The 25,444-nt window shown below is 40.0% G+C and overlaps 1 protein-coding gene and 1 pseudogene across 2 annotated transcripts in view; both read right to left on the bottom strand.

Moving 5' to 3' along the window:
* The window catches only part of CCDC83 (coiled-coil domain containing 83), a 61,083-nt gene that overhangs the window by 3,899 nt on the left and 31,740 nt on the right, over nucleotides 1–25,444 (bottom strand). For both annotated transcript variants that reach the window (XM_066360707.1, XM_066360708.1), the window contains 5 exons: nucleotides 15,754–15,845; nucleotides 12,957–13,025; nucleotides 3,723–3,844; nucleotides 908–987; nucleotides 178–377 (listed from right to left, as the gene is read on the bottom strand). In XM_066360707.1, coding sequence (XP_066216804.1) covers nucleotides 178–377; nucleotides 908–987; nucleotides 3,723–3,844; nucleotides 12,957–13,025; nucleotides 15,754–15,845 — 563 coding nt within the window. The remainder of the gene's footprint in view (nucleotides 1–177; nucleotides 378–907; nucleotides 988–3,722; nucleotides 3,845–12,956; nucleotides 13,026–15,753; nucleotides 15,846–25,444) is intronic.
* Nucleotides 7,257–8,348, bottom strand: LOC136389692 (bromodomain testis-specific protein-like; annotated as a pseudogene).

Here is a 25,444-nt window from a genome sequence, read left to right as displayed (position 1 = left end):
TAGCAGACCCGGCAAAGGTAGGGATAAAAATAGTATCCGGTGGGAGATGTAAATGGTAGGCAAATTTTACTAATAATTGCAAATAGAATTTTTCAACATATATATTTTAGGCTAATTGTATTCATTAGTAAAAGAGCATTAGTTTAGTAGTCACAATTATTTACTTCCGAGTCTTACCTTGAAATCCTGCTCATCCTCATATAGCAAGTGTTTCATATCAGAGGCCCCGCTCTCTGTACTTGAGCTCTCTTCCTCTGTCTTCAGGTGCTTGTCAGACCTGGTGCTTTCCTCATCACTGGGATGCCTAGCACTGATCTCAGCTGATGGGCTGATCATGTCTCTACTTTTTATTTTGGTGGGTTGCAATTCTGAGGTTTCTGGGATGAATGAAAAGAAATTAATTATGTATATATTTTGGACAGATAAGAATTAAAATATAATACATACTTCTTCACATTTTTAATTTGAAAGACCTTTGAGAATCTCCTGTAGGAATTGAATTTGAGAATTACAAATGTAGAATCTATGTTTTGAAGTGAGAGAGAGACCCATTTTCAGAAACTTTTAAGTTGTATTTCCTTCGGTTGGCTAATAAGTTACAGTAATCATGGGAAGCTTTGTGTGTGTTGGTATTTTGGTTGGTTGGCTAAATTGGAAACCACACCAGTGTAGAAAACACTCTTTTCCTTTCCAACAGTATTTATTTAATTCCCTGTGAAACATGGTGACTTTGATAGAAAATAGGACTAGAGAAAGGTGATGGGTTAGGACAAGTGCTACAAGAAGAGGAGAAGCTGGCATGTATCTACTCCCTGAATAGCTCTTGGATACGAGGTGCCTGTCCATATAGATGCTCAATCAGTATTATTATTTTTTTAAAGCCATCACCATTACAATAAAATAATACCTATATATGTTTCTGGCGACTCCAAGGGCATTTCTTCAGGTGGCACTTCCTGTCCAGCAGCTTGGGTAAGATACAGTTGCCTAAAACCACAAATAAGAAAAGCAGGCTGTCAGTCAACAAACACTGTGCTACCTGCTCACTACTGTCTATAAATTAAAACAAGACCTAGTTTCTACCCTGGCAGAGTACCAGGCCTAGTGGGGAGGCAGGCAGGCTTACAGTGTTTTAGGGCGAAGGTTTGCTCCGTGACGGTAACTAGCAGAGCGTGAGAAGTGCTGTAGGGCAGAGGAGCAGCACCAATTCAGCTGGAGGAGGTAAGGGATGGTTTCTATGTGCATAGAAAACCTGAGCTGTGTCTTGAAGAACTAGGGGCTGTATGCCAGGAAAGGACTTGGGGTAAAGGAAGGGCATTTCATGATAAGAGAGTAACACACTTAAAGTCCCAGAAATGAAAGTGAGCATGACACCAGTTAGGTTGCTGTTGTAGTAATGCAGGTGAGAAATGATAGTGGCCTGAATGGGATAGTTTTAAATAAAGATAAAAAGAGAAAGAGCGATAAGTAGGAGTCCAGGATGACATCCAGGTCCAGGTTTTCACTGACGGGTGCATTTCAGCTACAAGCCTGATGAGTTATGTCAGCCGTTGCAGCTCTCAGCGCATGTATTTAACTCTGCTCCCCTTTCCAGATTCCCACTAAAATTTCAATCAGAAAATATATGCCTTGAAAGCTCTGGATTGCATTTCCATGAGCTTTGCCTGATGACAGCATGAAGCAGTTGGACCCTTGAAGATACGCAAACCACTCCTCATGCTTAGCAGCTCTGCAACCAAGCGAACCTCTTGGTTCACACCTGGTCAGTTATTTAAGGAACACAAATAAAGACTTATTCAAAATGCTTAGGGATCCAGGAAATAATGTAACTACATATAATTTTATAGTTGTAAAACCTTCTTAAGACTTAACTTAGTAAATGTTAGTTTTATATGTAGCTCTGGTCTGCAGGTAGGCATGTCTGAGACCACCGAATTCTCTGCTTTTCTGGTTTTACCATTTTGAATAATTAAGATCTTACTAAATGCCATAACCTTTATAAATATGGTTTCTCTTTTCATCATTAGTTTATTGTCACTTCTGTATGGACATAGGGCTGTAGAACTTCTATAGAAAATATTTTAAAGAATGTTATATGATGTTAGTGTTGGATAGATTTGTAGGTATTGGTCCACTTAGCCTCAACCCTGTGGCACTTGAGTTCCTAGGCAGTCACTTCTGGCTGACAGTCACCTCATCTAATGTAGTAAACAAATACTATGACATTCTGTGTGAGTTATGAAGGGAAAAATGTTGGGGAGCCCTGGATGGGAAATGTAGTAACTCTATTAGCTAGAATACCCCATTCTTCATTCAAACAGGAAAACAGTACTTTTAATCTGTCTACTGAGGTCAGTTAATGTCTATTTCTCAGCACCACATGAGTATTATATAGGACTGAATTTTCAACAAAAGAGGTGAACAAGTCAGTTACTATAAAATATATAGTATGTATTATATTTCTTTGACTTGAAAATGGGCACAGTAATAGCTTCTGCATATACTTAAAGTTTTCCTCCCTAGGTGCTCACAAGGGCACCAGCTAAAGAGTCTGGATATACAGGAGTCCACCCATCAACCCATTCATCCATCTTGACAGCCGACATCATCTGCAGTGGTAGTTACCTCTCCAGGGGAGCACACAGACATTGTGGGGGGCAGCTGGCCCCTTTCTCTATCCGGCCCCACCCAGCTCTCATCCTATGAAGTAGTTGCACTATCTCCCAATTTCCCCCATCTTGTATCCTGACAGCTGTCACTTAACCCATCAAACAAAAACCCTACAACTTATCTGTACCCACCCTTCTTGGAACACATTAAGGAGTTTGTAAACAATGAATATTCTATTGTGACTCAAACAGTATTTTTCCATGCCACACAAGCAATAGGAACTACTTGGGGGGGATTGTTTTCCTGGCCCTTCCACTAGGTTGAACTTCTTTGCTTTCACTTTTAGACCCAGACTTTTCTCTCCCATCTTGCACACGTACAACCTACATCTGTGTGATTTATTTCCCTTCTTTCCCCAAACATGCTACTATTTAGATTATTTCTTATTTCTGGCTACTTGTCCAAATTATGAATGCCAATTTGAGTTTTAATTCCATCATATTCCAGGGCCCTGGGTTTCCATCCAGATTGGATTATAAAGACTCGTCAGGTAAGAAAAGGATAACCTAAAATGCAAAGCCGTGTACACGTGTGGTTTCTCTGTGCGGGTGCAGATGTGACATTGAATATTAGGCCATTTTCTCTGCCTACAAAGTAGTTTGACTCTTTCATTAACTATTGAAGGGAACAATTCTATATTCTACGAGGAAACTGGAGCCCAGGACACTTCCAGGAGACTGCCACAAATTGATGGCTCCCTCCTTTGTGCTGACTCTGTACCTCATGCACCTGCGCTGCACTGCTTTGTATTTATTTTCACGCCCATTTCCCTGCTAGCCTCAAGGCCTCTTGAAGGTCAGCAGTTGTGACATTCATGTTAAATGTTGCTATTATGACTGCAGTGTATTGCTAGAAAAAGCATGTCAAAATTTGCACTGTACAATGGTCAGCTGTAATATTTGTATACCTTCACCATGGCCATTTTGTGAGTTCCTTTCTTTTCAACTGTTGCAATCTGACTGCAGCACTAAAGAATGAAATCATCTTAAAAAATAACTTTTACAGATACAAATGTTCACAAAATGTTTTCTAGATATGTTAATAAATTTCACCTGGGTATTTTGAGATCCATAAGTCTACAGTTGAAGAGTTGGTCAATGAGCACCAAATTTTCTTCTTCTAGTTCATGAATACTTTTTTCCAATATTTCAAGTTCCTTCTTATGATTTGCAATCTGTTCTCAGAAGAAGAGAATGGATGGTTGATACTTTAGTTCTATTTAGTCTCCTATAAGAAATTCAACTCCTAAAAGTTTTTTGGGTTTTTTTTTTTTTTGCTTGAGAGGAAGATCTACATTATTTATTACTGAGTTTGCTTTGTTATTCCTCTCTAAAAAGGAATGGGTGTGACTCTTTTCCAGGTCATTTGCAGAACTTGTTTGTAAGGCTTGGCATTATTACTGAATGGCAGAAATTGTCCTTTCCTACTCTAAAAACATCACAGGACTTGTACATAACACTAGAGGCATAGATAAATAAGACTAATTTATCAGTGTGGTATATTGATAGCTAAGTGGGGATCTATACAAGATTAATTATAAACAACAGAAAAGTGGTAATACGAGAAAAAATAGTAAATTATGGCATTTTTAAAAAGATAAGTACAGGCCTTTCTATTAACCTCTATTACACAATTTTATTTTTAGTGCTGGGATTGTTCTGAGAAATATCAGGTTGATGAAATGTCCATTCCTTTGTTCCTTCATTCCGTTGGAGTGTATGCTTGTTGTGTGCCAGAAACTATAGTACAATTTGGGAAAAATGGTCAACAAGATAAAATGGCCTTCAAGTATCTCTTAGCCTAGTGGAAAACAGAAAAGAGTAATAGAACCACACAAAGAGTGTAATAAAACCACAGGAAGCTGTTGTGGGAGGAGACAGAGGTTCCAGCCTGTGTCTGCCAGGTGTTTGGGGTTGGAGGTTGGAGTGAAAGGGAGAATTAATAGAAGAGAGAACATCTCATCTGGATCTTGAAGGCCATGCAGGGATTCCCTAGGCAGAAAAGAGAGAGTACATTCTAAGCAGAAGGAATCACATATGTGAAGGCATAATTATTTTGGTGTGGACAGATACAGAGTGGAAGCCAGGGGAAGTAGGAGAGGAACTGGACAAGGAAAGAGACAAATAATGCTGAAGTCTGGCTTTTGTCTTGCATGTGATGGAAGGTCATTGACAGACATAGCAGGCTTAATTAAATTTCAGAAGTATGGCTCACTCCTATACAAAAAAAACTTGCCGGTTACCTTGATCCAGTTCTCATCAGTTTTTAAGAAGTGTATTTTGATAACTTCTGTCTAAAGAAGGCTTGATAATGGAAAGAATATGTAGAAAAACGTTACTATATAGAATCCTCAGCTCATCTCTTTCCCTCCCCAAACCGGAAAAAGCAACGTGCCTCGAGGAAACATGAGACAAGGGAGGCATAGGGGTTTAGCTTCAGTGTCTGGTCAGGAGTTCCAAGAATGTATCTGAGAGGAGTACTTAGAAAGAGATGACCAGCATTTTTGGTTTGTAATTGGGATTTAATTATTGTATTTGAGAATCTGGAAGCATTCAGTGTATTACCACATGCATACCTCTATTGCATAAGTCATTTATTTAATGCTTCAATTCTTACTATGGCAAGGTTCTGTGCTAAATGTAGAAGGTTACCAAAGTGAATTAGGTATGGCTTCTTCTTTCCAAAGAGCCTACAATCCAGGGAACAAATATACAATAGTTATAAAACAATACCAGTGTGCAGTAAAGACGCAAGTAGTGCTGATGGCTTGGAGTTAGAAAGAGAGCATGTATTATCCACCTGCCTTAAACAATTTAGCAAAACCATTAAGTCCAAATACTAAATGATAAAGCTAGGGGTTAGTGCTTTCGGATCTCATATGTTTAGGGAAAATCAGCTTGATTATAAGCTTGAATGCCTTAAGGAAAAGTTTATAATTTTTAAATGTCTAAAGATGAGAAAAAAATTATAGGGTTATAAACAGAAGGAATTAATAGAACATTTGGAAATGTTTGACCTAAGAGGTTGGCATGCTTGGGAGGCAGCACACAAAGTTCTTGGTCTCTGTCCAAGCTGGGAATGAGGGCCTTTTTGGGGAGTTAAATCCAATCCTTCAAACTGAGGAAATCCTGGGACATCACCTAACCCTTTAGAGCACTGAGTAAGGTTCTCATAAAGTGTTATCTCTTTCCCAGCCTTTTGAAGTGTTAGGGAAATAAGAACTAGTTCCTTTTATAGCCCTATAAATACTTTTAGATTTTCTGGGGTAAGGCAGTGGAAAGGAGGAAGTAGAACACTGACTGCCCTTCCCACCCTGACCCTGCTCTTCACCAAATACCCAAGAACTGTACTTAAGAAATTGGGACAGACAATTTAGTTAAAACTTTATAGTTAACAATGTAGTCAGGGACTCAAGATCCTGAACAAAATGTATGCTCTTGAAATTTCCCCCTGCCAAGATCCAAGTTAGCTCTATGCCTCCTCACAGTTGAAGCTCGGATTGCTAACCTGTCTGAATACTTTGTCCAGTTTTTTTCTGGCTTTCCATTTAAATTAGCCTAAGTCATTTAGAAATGTCAATTTTCTTCATTTTCCTAATAAGCATGCTCAATAAAACCAGATAATGAAAGTCATGCGACAGGATGTCTCATATCCTTCCCAGAGAGCTAAGCTTTTGGTTACTGTTGAGAGAGAGTTAAATGGAGAAATATTTTTGGGCATTCCATTATTAAATACCCCTGTGACTCATTTAAAACCATCCTCAAAGAAATTAATTCCACTAATAAATTAATTAGAACACATACATTGTTCTATATCCAAGCAGTTTTCAATTCTTGTGATAATACTTATAGCCAGAATTGGTTTAAATTAATTTTATGAGTAAATTTAATAATGCTAAAATGAGTATTTATTGAAATAAAGATTAATTAAATCTATTGAATTTCCTTAAAGTGAGTTTTCCTTTATTACTAAGCTCTTTTGCTCATGATTCAATTGAACTTGACATTTTCCTGTCTTATTTTCACTGAGTTATGAGAAGTAAAAAATAAAACAAATGAAATGTCATTTGTGGCTTTGTTAGGATGGATAAAGGCACCAAAACAGCCCTTCTTAGTAGTCAAATATAAATTTTTATAATCATTTTCTCTAAACCTAATGTCTATGATACCATATCAAATATAAGATTTGAACTGTCAAATTATTATCATTAGGATCATACTGTTGATTAAATAAAAATACTAAATTCCTCCCTAATATTTTTCAACTATTGAGTTCACCTTAAGTTTTTAAATTACTACTGTTTTTAAGTGAAAATTGTTTAGTTGTTTTAGAGCAGTCAAAATACAACATAAGATTGGTATCTTGGTGTCCGGAAGCAATCATTTTCCTATATGCATTTTAATCTCTTGTGTCATTCTAGTTGATGGTCAGTTTAAAAAGTGAGTTTTAATCAAAGTTGTTTTCAAACATTGTCATAATATTGCTCTGAGGAGTCACGTCAATGGCACCAGCACTGCTCTCTCCTCCCCCACTTCTCTTCCTCCCTTGCTAATTACTGCCTTTGCGAAGCCAGAGTTTACATTCACCTAGACTTCCACTGACGGCTGATCTTCTCTCTGCTCTTCTCCAAGGCCCTTGTTTTGCATCCTCTTTGGAAAAGATTCTAGAGTAAATCTAGGATCCCTCTGATTTTCTTGAAATACTTGTGGATACTTTCTATTTTGTTTCAGATGCTTCCGTATGAGTTCCTGTGTTGGAGCTTTTACTTCCTTCTCTATGGCTGCTTTTCTAAACTGGTTGAAGAGCTCATCCGAGGATTTCAGTACACCTGAATCACTGGTTTGCCTTAACTTTTCCTAGAGTCTGCATTCTTGATCTTTATATCCTTCTGTACAGGAAGTAGACGTTCAGATTCCAGCACCATTGGTCATCACCAGACTGATGCATCACAGTTAGGCTATTCCAGCGTTGTTCAGAATCACCTGAGCAGGCAGGATTTGTAAAGGTGAAACTTTTTCACACCCGTAAATGTTTTAATTCTTGATGCTTAAATGCTAATGTGGTGATTTGGTGGTGTTTCACTTGAATGTGTAAACCAGGGGTCCCCAAACTATGGCCTGCGGGCAGCATGCGGCCCCCTGAGGCCATTTATTTGGCCCCACTGCACTTTCGGAAGGGGCACCTCTTTCATTGGTGGTCAGTGAGAGGAGCACAGGATGCATGATGTGCCCCTGGAGTACTGTATGTGGCAGCGCCGCAAAGCGTGGTGTCGCTCACGTACAGTACTACTTCCGGTGATGCGGGACGCACGCGTCATGGATCCTGAAGCGCGTCATATCACTTGTTACGGCTAGCAGTGACAAATATGGAACCGAACCGGACATTGACCATCTCATTAGCCAAAAGCAGACCTATAGTTCCTATTGAAATACTGGTCAGTTTGTTGATTTAAATTAACTTGTTCTTTATTTTAAATATTGTATTTGTTCTCATTTTGTTTTTTTACTTTAAAATAAGATATGTGCAGTGTGCATAGGGATTTGTTCATAGTTTTTTTTTTATAGTCCAGCCCTCCAATGGTTTGAGGGACAGTGAACTCGCCCCCTGTGTAAAAGTTTGGGGACCACTGGTGTAAACTGATTAACAATGGTAGTAGAATGAGGGATTCCATCTTGCATAGAAGATTGTATCTTTACTTTCTCTTTAAAAGGAGAATCATTCTGTTTCACTGTGGTACAGTTAAGTAGCATTTCTGATCTGGAATCACTGCTGTCCGAAGAGCCTGCACCCCTGCTCCTGCTTTCACACTCGGAGGACCTGCAGCTGGGGCTGCCGCTCCGTCGGAACCATTTCCCACAGCTTCGGATGATGGGGTGTTCTCGGATTTGGGTTTATGTTTCCTGGAATTCAACTGATTGACATCCAGTGACTGCTTTTCCAACTCCTGGTTGTTTTTTTTCTGTGAATGAGGTTCTTTTTTAGTCTTCATTATTTTCTTACCAGGAGGTATTAGTGGTCATTTTCTTAGATGTGAAGCAACATATTTTCCTAGTTCTCTCAGTGTTGTTGATTTCAACATTTCAAAGTCTATCTCATCAGGGTTGGAATTTCTCAGTGCAGGCTCTTTTGACTATATTATATGAACAGACCCTCCCAACTTTATCTCCAGGGAGTTTGTTTATAGCTACACTTAACTGCCTTTTCTCATCATCATAGTTAATAGGTTCAGTGTTGTCTTCAGCCTCAGACTTCAGAGCCCAGACCAGTTATTTCCCCTTCTTTGGCTGATTGCTCTTGAACTTTTGCTTTAATTTCATTTGCCTAAGCTTTTTTCTTGGATTTTCATCTCTGTTATTAACCTTTTCTTTTCCTTTTTAGATGTCTCATTCTTTTTCCTTAGTTTATGGTAGGGTACTTGGGCCAGAACTGTAGGGTTGATAGACAGCTTTCAGCAGCTCCTGAAGCTTTGCAGGACGCTGAACTCATTCGTCTTCAGAATCGCCAGAAGAGTTATCTTCAAGGGAAGCCTCACTACCACTTTCTCAACCAAGGGATTTTGTAGTATCTGTTTTGATGTAACATACAGGCTGATTCTCAACAGGTGCATCTGGGATCTTTGCAAAATGCATTTCAAAACCACCCTGAAGCATTCTTGCCATTGTTAGTCACTACTCATGATCTGGATGATTGTACTCGTAGCAATTCATGAACATTAACATCTGCAGCGAATTCATATGTATCCTTATATTCTTTTATTTATTTATTTATTTATTTATTTATTTATTTATTTATTTACAGAGACAGACAGTGAGTCAGAGAGAGGGATAGACAGGGACAGACAGACAGGAATGGAGAGAGATGAGAAGCATCAATCATTAGTTTTTCACTGCACGTTGCAACACCTTAGTTGTTCATTGATTGCTTTCTCATATGTGCCTTGACCGTGGGCCTTCAGCAGACCGAGTAACCCCTTGCTCGAGCCAGCGACCTTGGGTTCAAGCTGGTGGGATTTTGCTCAAACCAGATGAGCCCACGCTCAAGCTAGTGACCTCGGGGTCTCAAACCTGGGTCCTCTGCATCCCAGTCCGACGCTCTATCTACTGCGCCACCGCCTGGTCAGGCTCCTTATATTCTTGGTTGTTCTTTTTTCTCTTGATAGTTTCAAGATCCTTTGGATTTTTCACAGTATCATTGTAGTTATGGAGTCCCAGCGCATTAACATCAACAGGATTATACAAGAGCCATGCATATGAGAAGCATTTCTTTGCAAGAATCTCTTTAAGAATCTCACTACAATGCCTTAATTGTTCTGTTACTTTAACACTCTTTACAACTTATATTGTTGCTGAGAATCTGGCAAAAGATTCTTCAGCACAGTTTCTTTTATAGGGGGCAATTTTGCTGATTTATTTTTCTATAAGTGCTGGAGAACATTCATCCCTTGCTTTAACTACTGATGTCTCAAGAGTTGTGTCTGCTTTCCTCGTCACACCCTTTGTAACCTGAGCCACTGTTTTGTGAGGTTGAGTTGAGCAGAGCACCTTGTGCTACATGTAAAGGAGAAATAGATGTTTCAGGAAATAGAAAGGGACTCACTCGCTGCTTAAATACTTTTTACTGTGCTTTAGGGGACTTTTTTCTGTAACAGAAGAAACTGCTCCATTCTGTTGAATGACTTTCTTTATTCTTTTCTGACCACCCACAACTTGCTTTCCTTGTGGAGTCTGAAAGAATTTCTGCCCAAACAACTTCTTGAGTGCTTGTGCCATAACAACAATGCCATCTCAGGGCTTGTTATAGAAATATAACTGGAGAACCTTGTATTGAAGTCTTCTATACACATAAGCCTGCACACAATATTTATGTTCTAAGAGCTTCTGAGTTGTACTTAAATACATTGTTTTTTTGTTTGTTTTCAATATATAATCAAGCAACTTTAGTTTCATGGCATCCACAGCTACTAAAAAGCCCAGGAAAAACTATACTTCCATAAAGCCTTCAAGATAGCTTTTTGTAGCTACTGCAGTGGAGTTGTCAATCATCTGTTTTTCTTAGTATTTATATACTCTGGTGGGGGAGGGTTAACAGTAGCTGTTTGTCTTCTTGCAGAGACGTCTTCACGGCTTCCAATTCTGTTGTTTTGTCTACAAGTAGATGTTCTTTTTCTGTACAAGTACTAAAAGTTGTTTCATTATATTTGCCTTAGTTTTAGATGACTTAAGTTATGTCAATCTTTCACAATACTTCTTTCTGCCTTTCTAAAATACAAACTGAGGCCCTAGCAGGAAAAGTCTCTAAGCTCCTCTTGTGAAAAGGACCTTGACGGGCATCCCCTTCAGCTTGCACCAAGGTGAGCTAGCGAGCAGCAGTGTCCACTCCACCTCACCCTGAGGGCAGCTCAAATTAATTCTTATTTTTAACATTTGGGTTCATCTTGATTAGTTTTTGGATATAGTATGGACTATAACTTTATAAAGGCAATTTAAAGATAATTGTCTATGATAGAAAACACATTTATTTTTAAATTCCTTGTTTCCTAGACTTACTTCATTTGGTCAAATAGGGAGCAAGGAAAAGGGAAGAGAAAAGAAGGTGACAGTGACAATTTTACCTCAGGTGTCTGAGCAGATGGTGCCAAAGGAAATGCAATGAGAGAAACTTTAAGGAGAAATTTAATGAGTTCTACTTTAGATATGTTGAGTTTGAAGTGCTTTTGGGACATCCAAGTTGAAATATTTGGCAGGCGAATTTAGATTAGGCTCAGAGCTAGGGACGCACACAAGTTAGTGCTGAAGATGTACACTCGAGAGTGACTTACAAATGACTTGCTAATGGAAGCCCTGTGTAGTTGAAATGAATTCTCTCAAAAAATTGTTTTCTTTTGCAGATGGCATCTAAGCATAGGCTCAGTAGCTACTTGTCTGGGGGCAAAGGGAATTTCATAGTACTGTGTGAGTTTTGCACAACCTCTGTAGCATTCGTGTGACATCTAGGCCAAAGATTATGTGTCTGTTTCATCCAAGACCATGCTCTCACATCTTCACCCAAGATTCAAGCCATATATTTTGCTTCATCCCTCCGATAAATATATCTATACTCATGGACATTCTTTTATTCAATGACTACTTAATGAAGATAGGTTATTAATTAGGTTTCATGGATATATAACAGTAGTTGAGAAAGCATAGCCTGTTTTGTGCAGTGAAGAGACAGATGCATAAACAGACAATTTCAACATATTTTATAAAAGCAAGAGTTACAATGAAACAAGAGAGCACTGGGGGGAAAAGCACTTAAAACTTCCTGGGGGAGTTACAAAACGATTCACCAAAAAAATGACAAGTGCCTAAAAGAAGAGTTCAAGTTTTCCGGGCAGCTGAGGGCAAGGAGGGAGGGGCAGAGGGACTAGGATGCGCAGTGCAAGGAAAACAGGGAAGTGCCCATAACAAAAAAGGTCTGGAGGTCCTCACAGACCACGTCCAGCAAGCACGGTCAAATATCCCTGGTTTAGGGAGACAGATAGATTGACAACTGGTCTACCGGTTCCTGCAGGTTTTCCAGAAGGAGGTGTGAAGAGCCTGAGGACCAAGCTGGGGTGGGTTATAGAGACTGCAGTGGGCAGGGACATCATGACCATGGGCAAAATTGGTAAATGGTTTACTCATGGGTTTGGTGTTGGCTGCTATACAATGTCCATTTTAGAAGTCACCAGGTCAGGAAGCAGACCATGGCACTTCCTGCACAGCAAGAAGGCAGAGGGAGCAAGGATCCAAAGGCTAAGGGATCCCATAGATCTGAGCCCTTTTTACTAACACTCCCCACAAGAGGGCATGCAAGCCCCACCTCCTTATACATCAAGGGTCCATCTTAGAGAAGAGTGGGGGAGGGAAGAAAATCTAAGACTGAACATTTATTCGAAGTAGATCGTCTTATCTCAAAGAAGCAATTTACAACAGCAGACAATGAGGTTAGAATAATCCTTGAACCTTGCTCCCATCACCCAGAAGGCAGAGGGTCCTGAGGAAGAACAGATCAATTTTAGGGCATAAAGAAGCTTTGTACCTCTGAGTGTATTTTGTGATTTGTGACACCAAGAGTGATTTCTTGTTATTATTGAAATTATTTATAATATTTGTTGCATAAAAACTTGTAATAAGATTACTACTCCACTTGAATTCTATTTTACCTCATTTAGTGACAGTTTTTCCCATGATTTCAGCTCATAAATACAAGTCATTTCCAGTCCAAAAGAGAAAAAAGAAACTGTTTTTAAAAATTCCACTCACCTCTTTTTTTAGCCAGTCATTCTCCCAGATCTCTTGATAGCTGCCCTTGTCAATTAACCTTACAGCATTCTAAAAGAAAGTTTCTTTATGAAGGAAGAGTTGCCACATGCAATTCAGAATTTTAGCAATGACAGTGCACAGTTAACTTCCATGATTGTTCATTTTAAATTGTGTTTTGCAAATATTTTGGAAACATACCTAAGAACTTTTAGTTCAGTTCTTTCTTTACTGCCGTACAGTACTGTTTTTACAGGTTTACAGTGCAATACAGAGAACTGGAAATGCCAGTCCATTCAATTTAGCCTGAGTCTGACTGCCATGGTGAAATCAAATCATTAAGTGATCCGCTCCACAATTAAGATGGCCTAGCTGCAGTGATCAAACATTCTTTATGTTTATGGTCAAAGACATATGCAACATACAGCAAAAGCACAAATAATTATATTACTATCTTTCTAATTTGAAAGATTTCTGTATGTCAGTAATAACAGTACGTGCTTACAAACCAAACAGCAAATAGTTTCAAGGTGGCAGGCTATGGCTAGACAATCTGGAGAAAGGCATTTTAGATGAAGAAAAGCCATACTTAGTGGGTTCATAGAATGTAAATTCATTTTTAATTACTTGGATATTTACAGTTTCACCCAAAGAAACGTCATAGTAGATGACAGATCATATTCATGTGTAAGGTGCTTTATATGGACACCATGTCACAGAGTCAGTAGAGTATTCAGCAGCTGAAGAGCGCAACCAGAGAGAAACTGGCAAAATCTTCTCGTTCATAAACATGGACAGGAAGAATTTTAAAATGTTAAGGGTAAATTTACCCCTTAGAGTTGGAAGATTTACAATAAAATATTTTTCTTAAATCATGCTAATTAAACAAAAATGGACCTAAATTTCCTTGGAACCAGGAACTTTTAAGCTCCTGCTAGAACTGATACTTCTAAAGTTTCCCCAAACATAGAATTTCTTTTGGACAAAAGCAGGGAGTAGCTCATAACTGAAGTTATTTGGCTAATGGCTAAATTCACTAACAAAGGAGCAATGGTTTTCAATTTTGACCACATATTAGAATCTTCTGAACACTTAGAAAGACCCAGAAGTTCAGGCAGCATCTCTATGAGTGGGACTCAGGCACCACCTGGGTTTAACAAATTTCTCAGGTGATTTCAATATTCAGCCAAGGATGAGCAATAATGGGTTATAGGAAATTAAAGTATATGCTAAAATAGTCAGATTAGATGAGGAAAATTCATTCAAGTGTGTGGGTGTTTGGTTACGTAGAGAGAAGAAAATGTATAGTGTAATGATTAAGAGCAATGGTCTGAAGGAGATGTCATGAATCTTGATTCTGCCACCTGCTTTGGGCAAATCACACAATTTTGCTATGCCTCGGTCTTCTCATTAGGAAGTTCCTATTTTATAGAATTGTTGAGAAATTTGGATGTAAAATGCTAGAAACAGTAAAACAGTCCACATTATACATTGAACATGTGTACTTAAAGTAATATATCTGATCTACACATACATTTTTATTCACCCTAACTATGGTTAGATCACTTAATTGTTAATTTCACCATTTTGTCATATTCAGCCACAAAGAGGCCCAATTCCACAATCTTCTGTATTTGTGTAAATCAGTAAAAATCATGCAGTAGGATAATAACAATAAAACAACAATCTAACCAACAGGGAAGCAACAAACAGTTGCTGCTGAAATTCAGTGAAGAACTTTAGAAAAGACCAGACAGTTATGATTCTGAAGAAGGAATATTCCAGATAAACAGACAGTATCAGTGGGGATCTCACTGATTTAGAAGATATTCTGGAGACAGAGGAAGGACAGTGAAAAATAAAAAAGTCAGATATTTTTGCAAAAAAGTATAGCTCAAATATTTTTATATATTGCTTTCTTTTTAAGCTCCAGCAATGTAAAGTGTACTCTCTTAAGCTTGGATATATAAGAAAGTACTTTTTAGACAAATTATATTTCATTCTATAATTCATCCACAACTTTATTTAATAATTTATTGTAGTTATTATTATGCTTAAAAATAAATGAAAAATAATTTACTGAGCTCTTGTTCCTTTTTAGGCACAATGCTAGTTAAGACATCTCATTCAATCCTCATTATTATTATTATTATTATTATTATTTACAGAGACAGAGAGAGTCAGAGAGAGGGACAGATAGGGACAGACAGGAAGGGAGAGAGAGATGAAAAGCATCAATTCTTTGTTGTGGCATCTTAGTTGTTAGTTGATTGATTGTTCATTGATTGCTTTCTCATATGTGCCTTGACCCAGAGGGCTACAACAGAGCAAGTGATCCCTTGCTCAAGCCAGCAACCTTGGGCTCAAGCCAGCAACCTTGGGGTCATGTCTGTGATCTCACGCTCAAGCCAGTGACCCTGTGCTCAAGCTGATGAGTCTACATTCAAGCTGGATGAGCCTGCACTCAAGCTGGTGAACTTGGGGTTTCGAACCTGGGTCCTCCATGTCCCAGTCTGATGCTCTATCCACTGCACCACTGCCTGTTTAGGCACAATCCTCATTATTCTTTAAAAATAAATATTATTATTTTCCCTTTTTTTTTTATAGATTTGGAAACCAAAACTCAGAAAATTCAAGTAACAAATTTAGTTTATAGACCCGATAAGTGGTAAAACTACAATTTAAATTCAAACTGCCTAACTTAAGACCCCAAGTTCTTACCTATTATAATATACCAACACAAAAATAAGGGGAAAGTTTTTTTGTGTTTTTTTTTTTTAATAAGAAAATTAAAATATACCTCTGTGGCCCATTCCTTCTTTTGGTCCAGTTGCAACAAAGTTTCTTTGATTATTCTTTTTCTAGTATCTTCCAGAGTTATTTTATACTGTTCTTTAAAAAGAAAATTCAAAGCTTTAACAAGGCTGACACTAGGTAAAACCATGTTAGTAAATTTTATCTTCTATGGTTTTCACCTCTCCTTTCCACACAGTTTTTCCCTGCATTTTCAGGGTACATTTTACTGATGTATATAATACCTTCAGTTAACAGAAATGCTCCAATAATTTACTAATGCCTTAATGAGAATTAGTTTAAGATAACATCTTTCCTAAGACTATTTGTACTTTCAAAGGATTGTCACTCCAAAAAGAGAGTTTCCAATACTTTAGTACTCGTGTGGCCATCTATCCTTTATCTCATACAACTCTGATTCTACAACAGAAATATAAAGAACATTTTAAAAGGTTTTTTACTGATTTTTTTTTTTTCCAAAGCTGGAAACGGGGAGGCAGTTAGACTCCCGCATGCGCCCGACCGGGATCCACCCGGCATGCCTACCAGGGGGCGATGCTTTGCCCCTCTGGGACATCGCTCTGTTGCGTCCAGAGCCATTCTAGCGCCTGAGGCAGAGGCCACAGAGCCATCACCAGCGCCCGGGCCATCTTTGCTCCAATGGAGCCTCGGCTGCGGGAGGGGGAGAGAGAGACAGAGAGGAAGGAGAGGGGGAGGGGTGGAGAAGCAAATGGGCGCTTCTCCTGTGTGCCCTGGCCGGGAATCAAACCCAGGACTCCTGCACGCCAGGCCAACGCTCTACCGCTGAGCCAACCTGCCAGGGCCTTTTTACTGATTTTTTTTAGAAAGAGAGGAAAAGAGAGAGAGAGAGAGAGAGAGAGAGAGAGAGAGAGAGAGACATCAATTTGTTGTTCCACTTATCTATACATTTATTGGTTGGCTCCTGTATGAGACCTGACTGGGGATTGAACCTGCAACCTTGGCATATCAGGACAATGCTCTAACCAACCAAGCTATGTAGCCAGGGCTCATATAAAGAAGATTTACTTCTTCACTTGAGTGGCATCCTATATTCTGACTTCATCTACCTAAATTTCCAATATTCTTGGCATGCATTTCCTGGGGCAGGAAAGGCAACATGGGGAGGGGAGAGTGAATGGCAGAAAGGCTGGGTGAGTCAGTAGACTTGGTTCTGAGTTAGTCTCAGAGGAAGAAAGAGAACAAAGATGCAGAAGTGCAGGTTCTCTATCTTCTCCAGATGTTCTTAGGTCATAACTGTCAAAATTGAGAGAGCAAAGGATCATAAAATTTTAGGCCTTGAAAGTTGCATAGATATAATCTAATCAACACCCCTGTTTAAGGAAAGGGAGGCACAGTGACAAGGCTGCTTCACAGAGTGGAGAGAAATAAAGCTGGATAAATCAGTCCAGTTCCTTGTTTTGTACAATAAATCATCACCAAGCTTTTTTGATGTGCATGACACCATTTAAGGCACTGATAGTATTGCCAAATAAGAGACAAAGCTCCTGTCTTTCTGACATGTATGTTCCAGTGAGGGAGCCAGACCATACATACATAAACAACCAAATAAATATTTCAGATGGAGATGTGTGTAATGAAGAAAAACTAAAAATCTCTATTTTATATAGGGTGATCAGAGAAAGCTCTTTTGAGGAGGTAACATTTAAGCAAAGATTGCATAAAATGAGAAAGTCAACAATATACAACATGAGAGAACTGTACCCCTCCTAATCCAAGGACAATTACAGTTAGTTTTATGATAACATCTATTTATAATACCTGAAGGATGATTTTTGGAAGTCAGAAAGTATTTTCCAAAATGTTGCTGACAATTGCTGTTGATAGATTTCTGAACTGGTCCACAGAGACCCATTTAACTTATTCTATAAGGAAATAATAGTATTGTACCAATAGTGGAGTGGAACCTAACTGCTATTTGGGACATTGTTTCAAAGGCAAAGCTTCTTCCACAGACCAAGTCGGCCAAAGCAGAATTCTCAGGGGCCTTCGACTCCAGAGGAGGAGATCTGTAGGTCTGGTTTTTCAATAGTTTGAAGCCAAACTAAGGCTCTGGAAAGGGGGCCAAGGAGCTGGGCAGGAGTTATCCTGCCCTCATCTGTACTTGGTACCAGCATAGCTGCTTCTCCAATAGATGAAAATAATGAGAGAGCAGACAGTAAAAATTTCTCTTCTGTATCTTTCTATTACTGTAATCCATGGGACACACCAGATATTAAAAATATTTTGAAAAAAATTATATCTGATAAATTGCAAGTCTTTGGTAGGCAGTGATCTCAGGCTTCAGCCTAGGGTGGCAGCCACAAATAATGACAACTTTCAGTGGCAACCTTGGTGGGGAGGGGAAGGGGAGTCAAGAGGGAGAAGGGGAGAGTCTCTCAAGTTGTGGGGTGGCCTGAAAAAGGCCAGAATGGTCAGTTTCTGCCTCTAATGGAGTTGGAACATGTGTGTCTAACTGAGGTAGCAGTTTGTAAACAAGAGAGCTCATGAGGTTTTGGGGACTAGTCTAACTTGACATCTGGAGAATTAGAAAACGGAACTCTTTGTTATTCTAGCCTATACATGCTCATCTCTCTAACCTGTATTTTTCTTACTTGTTTGGAGTAATCATTTGAATATATCAATCATTCCAACCTCATTTCTCACGGAATTTCTTTTTCAATTCAGAATGAAGTCCACTAGACTAATGCTGGGTGCTATTTGACACTTCTACCCAACAACACACGGAAGTTGGTCTAAAAGTTGCAATGCATCAGGAGGTTAGCTATAATAAAGTTTAGATTTTTAGCATCTAAAAGAAGCCATAAAAGCTGGAGCTTCATAACATGAAATATTCTTTGCTGTAAATCATAAAAAATAAATGACCATGCCCAAATATGCTCTAAAGTTGTAACAGCTCTATTGCCATATTTATATTGAAAAAGCAATAATAACATCCAACTCTGTTTCAAATTCCATATAAAATTTTATGGACTGCTTTCCTTAAAATCAGAGTAACCAGCACAGGGAGGATGTAAAACTCTCATTGTTGTTACCCTTTGTGATTCAGATGATATTTCAGGTAACAGCTATTAACCATTCATTTGTGAATATAGCCAAAGGGACTGGGAGTATGTAAAAGTCTTCTTCTCATGAAAGTTTGAGATATTAAAAGTGGGAGGTTGAGAGATTAGAAGAACCTTGTGCCTTTAGACTCTTGGCTGCTCAGGTGCCCAGTTTAATGTAGTCATTTCTCAGAAGCTGACTGCAAGCCAGCCCTGGCTGAAGCTTGCGTTGCATTGTTCTCCGGTCTCTGTTGTGTCTAGGTCTGCTTGCGTTTACTCCTCCACAGCTTTTTGGGGAGTTTGTCTCCCCATCACATACTTCTGGTGTCATGCAGCTTTACTGAGCCAATCCCCTCCTGTGACGGTGGCCTCCTTTCAGTCCCGTCTGGAGAAAACTACGCAGAGGCAGGTGGCAACTAGCCATGTAGCGATTTCCTCAGGCGCAGTGTATGTTCGAGAGCCATCCCTACCTCATTGACTCACAGAGCTGGGAGACTATTTGAAGCATACTGGTTTGGTGTCAGACATATGGATTCAAATCCCATTTCCACAAGGTGCTAAGCTTGTGAGTTTGGTAAAGGCAATTAATTTCTCTGGGCCTCTGTTTCCTTGTCTTTCAACTGGCACAGTGATAGCTAACTTAAAGGAACTTGTAAGGGTGAGATGAGAGGAGGGGTAGAAAAGCAGGTGCTGGAAATGTGAGTTCTCTTGGAGATCACTGACCAGTATTGGTGGTACAGTGGTTGAATTCTCTTGGAGATCACTGAAGGACTCTCATTTTACTGATGAGGAAGTTGACATTCAAAGGAGTAATGTTACTTTTTTGTAAGTAGACCTCAACCAAAGTCTTTTAACTCACTATTAGTGTACAAAGAACTTTTATGGCTCTCTGTCCTGTGCACTTGGTGAAGGACTAAGGTAAAACTGATTTGTGACTCTAATATCTAATATCTAGTGACTTGTAATAATCCCATACTTTCTCTATTCCTGGGACTAATCTAAGGTTACCTTTCCTTTTATTAAGACAGAGTCATGTCTTGAATAATAAGTGACTGTTTCCCGTATTCAGTATCCCAACATCTCCTAGCTAAAGCTCAGGGAAGCAGCTCTCCGTGCTGCTCCTCCCTGCCCCCAGGGCTCTTTGTGACAACCGAATAAGGCAGGGTTGGACAGCTGACTGAAGAGTGGTCTCTGCTGGGTCCAATCGATGACCCTTGGGGAGGCATGAACAAAGGTCTTTGGTCATCTTTGATTAGGTCAGCGATCACACTAGCTCTCTTCAGAGCCTAGGCTGGAAAATAGTGCAAAAACTGATCTGTGGGAAGCAAGAAGAGGATGGGACAGGTGCACAGAAAAGCAGAGGGGTCATGGGAGGGACGGTCACAGACCGTGAGAGAGAAGTGTGGGGAGGAGCCATCCCTAGGGCCACCACAGATCCCGTGGCCTTCTGTTTCCATCTTTACTTCTCCCATTCCTCACTACTGGTGTTATATCTCCAACACACATGACCATGGGACATCAAGTGACCTGATTTTTGTCTCTTTCCTTTAAAATTCAGACTTTGAGGCTAGTAACTCTGTCTCAGTAAGATACATGGCAAATTCTGTACCTTTTCTGGTTCCTTTGTAAAAATAAGAGGTTCTTCAAATAGTAATGAATATGTCCAGCTTTTTTTTTTAAATAATCAAACTTTCAGTTTCATTCAAAGTTATTGTTATTCCCTTCCTAGGTTAGGCCTACTACCATTTCCTCTGACTTGAACTTCTATAGCTCCGCCCTCAGGGCTGAAGGGGAGCAGGGAAAGGGACAAGAAAGCCCTCACTTGACTGATACTTAACCTGAAGTTTCATTTTCTGGTCCTAGCAGGTATTTTTGTAATTTTTCAGAGGACCACTTTCCCCAGTACTAATTATGTTTGACCTGGATTTCCTTCATGTGTGGGATGTCCTGGTCCTTAGAGGTTGACTAACAACTTTTCTTTAGGCCTCTGGCTCTAATCTCCTCCCTCCCACAAATGCCATTGGGGCACCTGGCCCTCTCCGGTCAGCCCTCAGGCGAGACTGAGTAGGACTGCATTCCAGCTCTCTCCCACAGTAGGTCCACACACACACGCGTTCACTCGACCACAAGGAATTTTGGGAGTGTAGGCAGCTACAGGCTGAATGTTTGTGTGCCCCCAAACCCTATGTGTTGAAACCTAATCCCCAATATGATGGTTTTTCAAGATGGTACCTTTGGCAGGTCATTAGGTCAGGTGGGTGGAGCCTGCATTAATGAGAATTAGTGCCCTTATTACCTACCCCTCCCACCATGTAAGGACATGGTGAAAAGCTGGCCACCAGGAGCCAGGAAGCAGGCTCTCACCAGACTCTGAATCTGCTGGCACCTTGACCTGAACTTCCCAGCCTCCAGAACTGTGAGAAATAAATTTCTGTTCCTTACAAGGCACCTAGTTTACGATTTTCTGTTGTTGTGGTCAAAGTGCACTGAGATGCAGGCCTAGATCAGGGCAGCAACCACCTCTTTGCTCTGCTGTCAGGGATGAGTCATAAAATAGATCTAAATGTCCCCCTAAACTGGAGGGGATGTATATCAAACAATCTGAGGAGTTTTCTTAAAAAATTTTCATCTTGGCCTGACCAGGCGGTGGCGCAGTGGATAGAGTGTTGGACTGGGATGCAGAGGACCCGGGTTTGAGACCCCAAGATCGCCAGCATGAGCGCGGGCTCATCTGGTTTGAGCAAAAGCCCACCAGCTTGAACCCAAGATCACTGGCTCCAGCAAGGGGTTACTCGGTCTGCTGAAGGTCCGTGGTCAAGGCACATATGAGAAAGCAATCAATGAACAACTAAGGTGTTGTGACGCGCAATGAAAAACTAATGATTGGTGCTTCTCATCTCTCTCCATTCCTGTCTGTCTATCCCTCTCTCTGACTCACTCTCTGTCTCTGTAAAAAAACAAACAAACAAACAAAAAACCTTTTCATCTTGATTTGAGGTGAAGGAGGAATTAACTCTCACCTGCACACCAAGAGCTCTTTCTAGAAGCTATCCCCTAATTACTAATATCTTTTCTTAGCCTCTCCAACTTCTTTTACAGACCAGAATTCAGTGGTTGAAGGTATGAAACCAGTTTTCTGGCTTGTCTGTATTGCAAGTTTGCATGGTGGTATCTTACTTTACTTTGAAACATGGTATCAATTACATGGTCACCCCAGATTAAACTGAGACTAAAAAAGTTTCATTTTAATGTCCTGTTTCACTTAAAATAAACCTCCTTTTTTTCTAAAATACATAATCATGGGTGTGGGTAGAGAGTTCCAGAGAAATCATGGAAGAATGGGGGAGGTAGGGGAAGAAGAGAGGAGAGTGATAGAATTTTAGATAAATAATTTAGGGCTCCTGCTTGTATTCATCATGTCCAATTAGTGGCACCCCCAGTGCTTTAAAGTCATCTGGACGAGTTGTTACCACATGGTTAGAAGAAGTGCCTAAAACTAATGCCAAATAAGATAAGCCCAGGACATTTCCCCAAGACACCAAAGTTGGCTATAAAACTAGGTACAGCCAGCAAGTAGTTCAATATATAAATGTTGTTACCACCTTCCCAAAGTTGGATACAACAGCATGAAAATATTCAGCTGAAACAAATAATCCAGAATTCTAATCAAGACTATGGGTTGAGTTTATATGAAATCACTCTTTCTACTTTAAAAATATAAAATAAAGATATGCTGAGCCTGACCAGGCAGTGGTGCAGTGGCGCAGTGGATAGAGCGTTGGACTGGGATGCAGAGGAACCAGGTTCGAGACCCCGAGGTTGCCAGCTTGAGCACAGGGTTGCTGGGATCATAGGCATGGCCCCATGGTCACTGGCTTGAGCCTAAAAGTTGCTGGCTTGAAACCCAAAGTTTCTGGCTTGAGTCCAAGATCACTGGCTTGAGCAAGGGGTCACTCACTTTCCTGTAGCCCCCTGGTCAAGGCACATATGAGAAAGCAATCAATGAACAACTAAAAGATTCCACAGTGAAGAATTGATGCTTCTCATCTCTCTCCCTTCCTGTCTGTCCCTCTCTCTGTCCCTCCGTCTCTGACACACACACACACACACACACACACACACACACACACACACACACACGATATGCTGAATAAAATTTTAAAACATTTTAAACATGCCAGAACAATAAGTATTTTAAAAGTATCTACTGTTACACAAAGTATTTTGAAAGTATCTATTGGTGATCAATAGAACAGAATAGACAGTATAGGAAGTTACTCAAATACAAATAGAAACTTAAATTACGATAAAGCTAGCATCTCAGATCAGAAGGGTAAAAATGGATTATTCGATAAATAATGTTGGGACAACTAGAAAACCAGCTAGCAAAAGATAAAATTCTTTTTCTACCTCACAGAAAACAAAGATTTAAATACAGTGTGTCTGTAAAGTCATGGTGCACTTTTGACTGGTAACAGGAAAGCAACAAAAGGCGATAGAAATGTGAAATCTACACCAAATAAAAGGAAAACTCTCCCAGTTTCATACCTATTCAGTGCAGTTCGATGTGGGCTCACGCACAGATTTTCTAGGGCTCCTTAGGTAGCTGTCCCGTATAGCCTCTACAGACTCATCACTGACTGATGGCCTACCAGAATGGGGTCTCTCCACCAAACTGCCGTTTCCTTCAACTGCTTTTCCCACCGAGTAATGTTATTCCTATGTGATGGTGCTTTGTTATAAACGCACCAATATTCACGTTGCACTTTGGTCATGGATTCGAATTTAGCGAGCCACAGAACACACTGAACTTTCCTCTGTATCATCCACATCTCGACTGGCATGGCCGTGGGCTGCTCCACTGTATACATGGTGTTACATCATCATCTGCGCATGCGCACAAGCTACCACATCATCCTACAGAAACTGGGAGGGTTTTCCTTTTATTTGGTGCAGATTTCACATTTCTATCATCTTTTGTTGCTTTCCTGTGACCGGTCAAAAGTGCACCATGACTTTATGGACACACTGTATAAGTCTATATAATTTTTCTCATACACCCCACAAACAAAAAACTAATGACAAATGGGAAAAATATTTGTACCTTATATCACTGTTAAAGAGCTAATTCCCTTAAAATGTAAAGGGCTCCACAACACAATAGAAAAGTGGGCAAAGGGTGTAAATAGGTGGTTCACGTGTAAGGAAATTCATATGGTTCTTGACCTTATGAAAGATATTTCTTTTCATAACTGGTGCTGTTTCAAAACTGGTGCTTATAACAACAGAAATGTAAACTAAAGCTACGTGAGATAGTTTTCTACTTTTAAGGCTGACAAAGAACAAAAAGTTGGTTAATATCCTTTGCTGTTGAAGATGTGGGAAAATAGGCCTCCTCGGGTACGCCAGGAGTAAACTTAGCGCAACCTCCATGGAGGCCAGGCCCCTCAAAATAGAAACCAATGGGCTGTTTGGGCCAGCCAGTTCTCTCTCTCTCTCTCTCTGTTTTTTATTTATTGGTGTTTTTTGTTGTTGTTGTTTTTAGGAAGAGGAGAGGGGAGGGAGGGTGCGAGAGAGAAGCACTTACTCTTGCCATCGCTGGTCAACCCTTGTATGTGCCCTGCCTGGGGATCGAACCTGCAACCTCGGCATGTTGGACAGTAACCAACTGAACTACCTGGCCAGGGCCCAGCCATTTCTCTTTAGAGATACACATAAATGAAATTACACAAATACTAAGATACTCATTGCAGTAAGATGAGACATGTATAAGGATATTACTGCAGCATTATTTGTACCAGTAAAAGACAGGAAACAACCTAAGTGCTTATGAGCAGGGGACTGGTTAAGAAATGGTACTTCCACAAAACAGAGTAGTCATTGGGAGAATGAGGAAGTACTGATCTATAATGATGTCCACACTGTTATGTGAAAAATCACCTTTGTAGCATGCTGTGTGTGTGTGTGTGTGTATAATATTTCAGAAAAGCTTCACAAGAAACTGATAACAGTGGTTTTATCCAGAGAGGGGACTGAGTAGCTGAGGAAATAGGAGTAGGAAGGTGTCTTACTCTCACTCTGTTCTTTAGGAAAGAGAACCTTTTGCAAAAGTGTAACTCCAAGACCAGATTGCTTTGGGGCCAAATTAACACTACCATTATGGTGCAGAGGCCCTAAACTGAGAAACTTACACAAAAATTAGTTTAGAAGAGGGGTGTCTGGAGAGGCCCTCAGCAGGGGATGATGGAAATGACCTCAGATGAACCCCACTACAATGCTGGGCACCATCACCAGCTGCGCTCAGAATGTCATCCACCCACAGTGTTCTTTCTGGACCGATTTCTCCCATTTGCTTTATCTTATGACTTTCCTGTCTCTGGGTCTCTGGTGTTCTTTCGAACCACCATGCTAGTTGCCGTGACAGACAGGTGGCCTCAGGGTCCCGAGAGCTGGTCCTGGTAAAGCTTCACCATGCCTAAAGACGCCCTGCTCCATATTCTCTCCATGTCCCGTCTCATGTTTGTTCTCCAGGGTTTTCTGACTACAACTTGGCATTTACTTGCGGTTGTTGCTTCAGCTTGCCTCAGGTGAGTTTTCTTTCTGATATAACCTGGT

Source organism: Saccopteryx leptura, chromosome 1 (genome assembly GCF_036850995.1).
Source record: "Saccopteryx leptura isolate mSacLep1 chromosome 1, mSacLep1_pri_phased_curated, whole genome shotgun sequence".
In the NCBI taxonomy this organism is placed as follows: domain Eukaryota; kingdom Metazoa; phylum Chordata; class Mammalia; order Chiroptera; family Emballonuridae; genus Saccopteryx; species Saccopteryx leptura.
The sequence above is the reverse complement of the archived record's forward strand: the minus strand, read 5'-3'. Positions and strand labels throughout refer to the sequence as shown.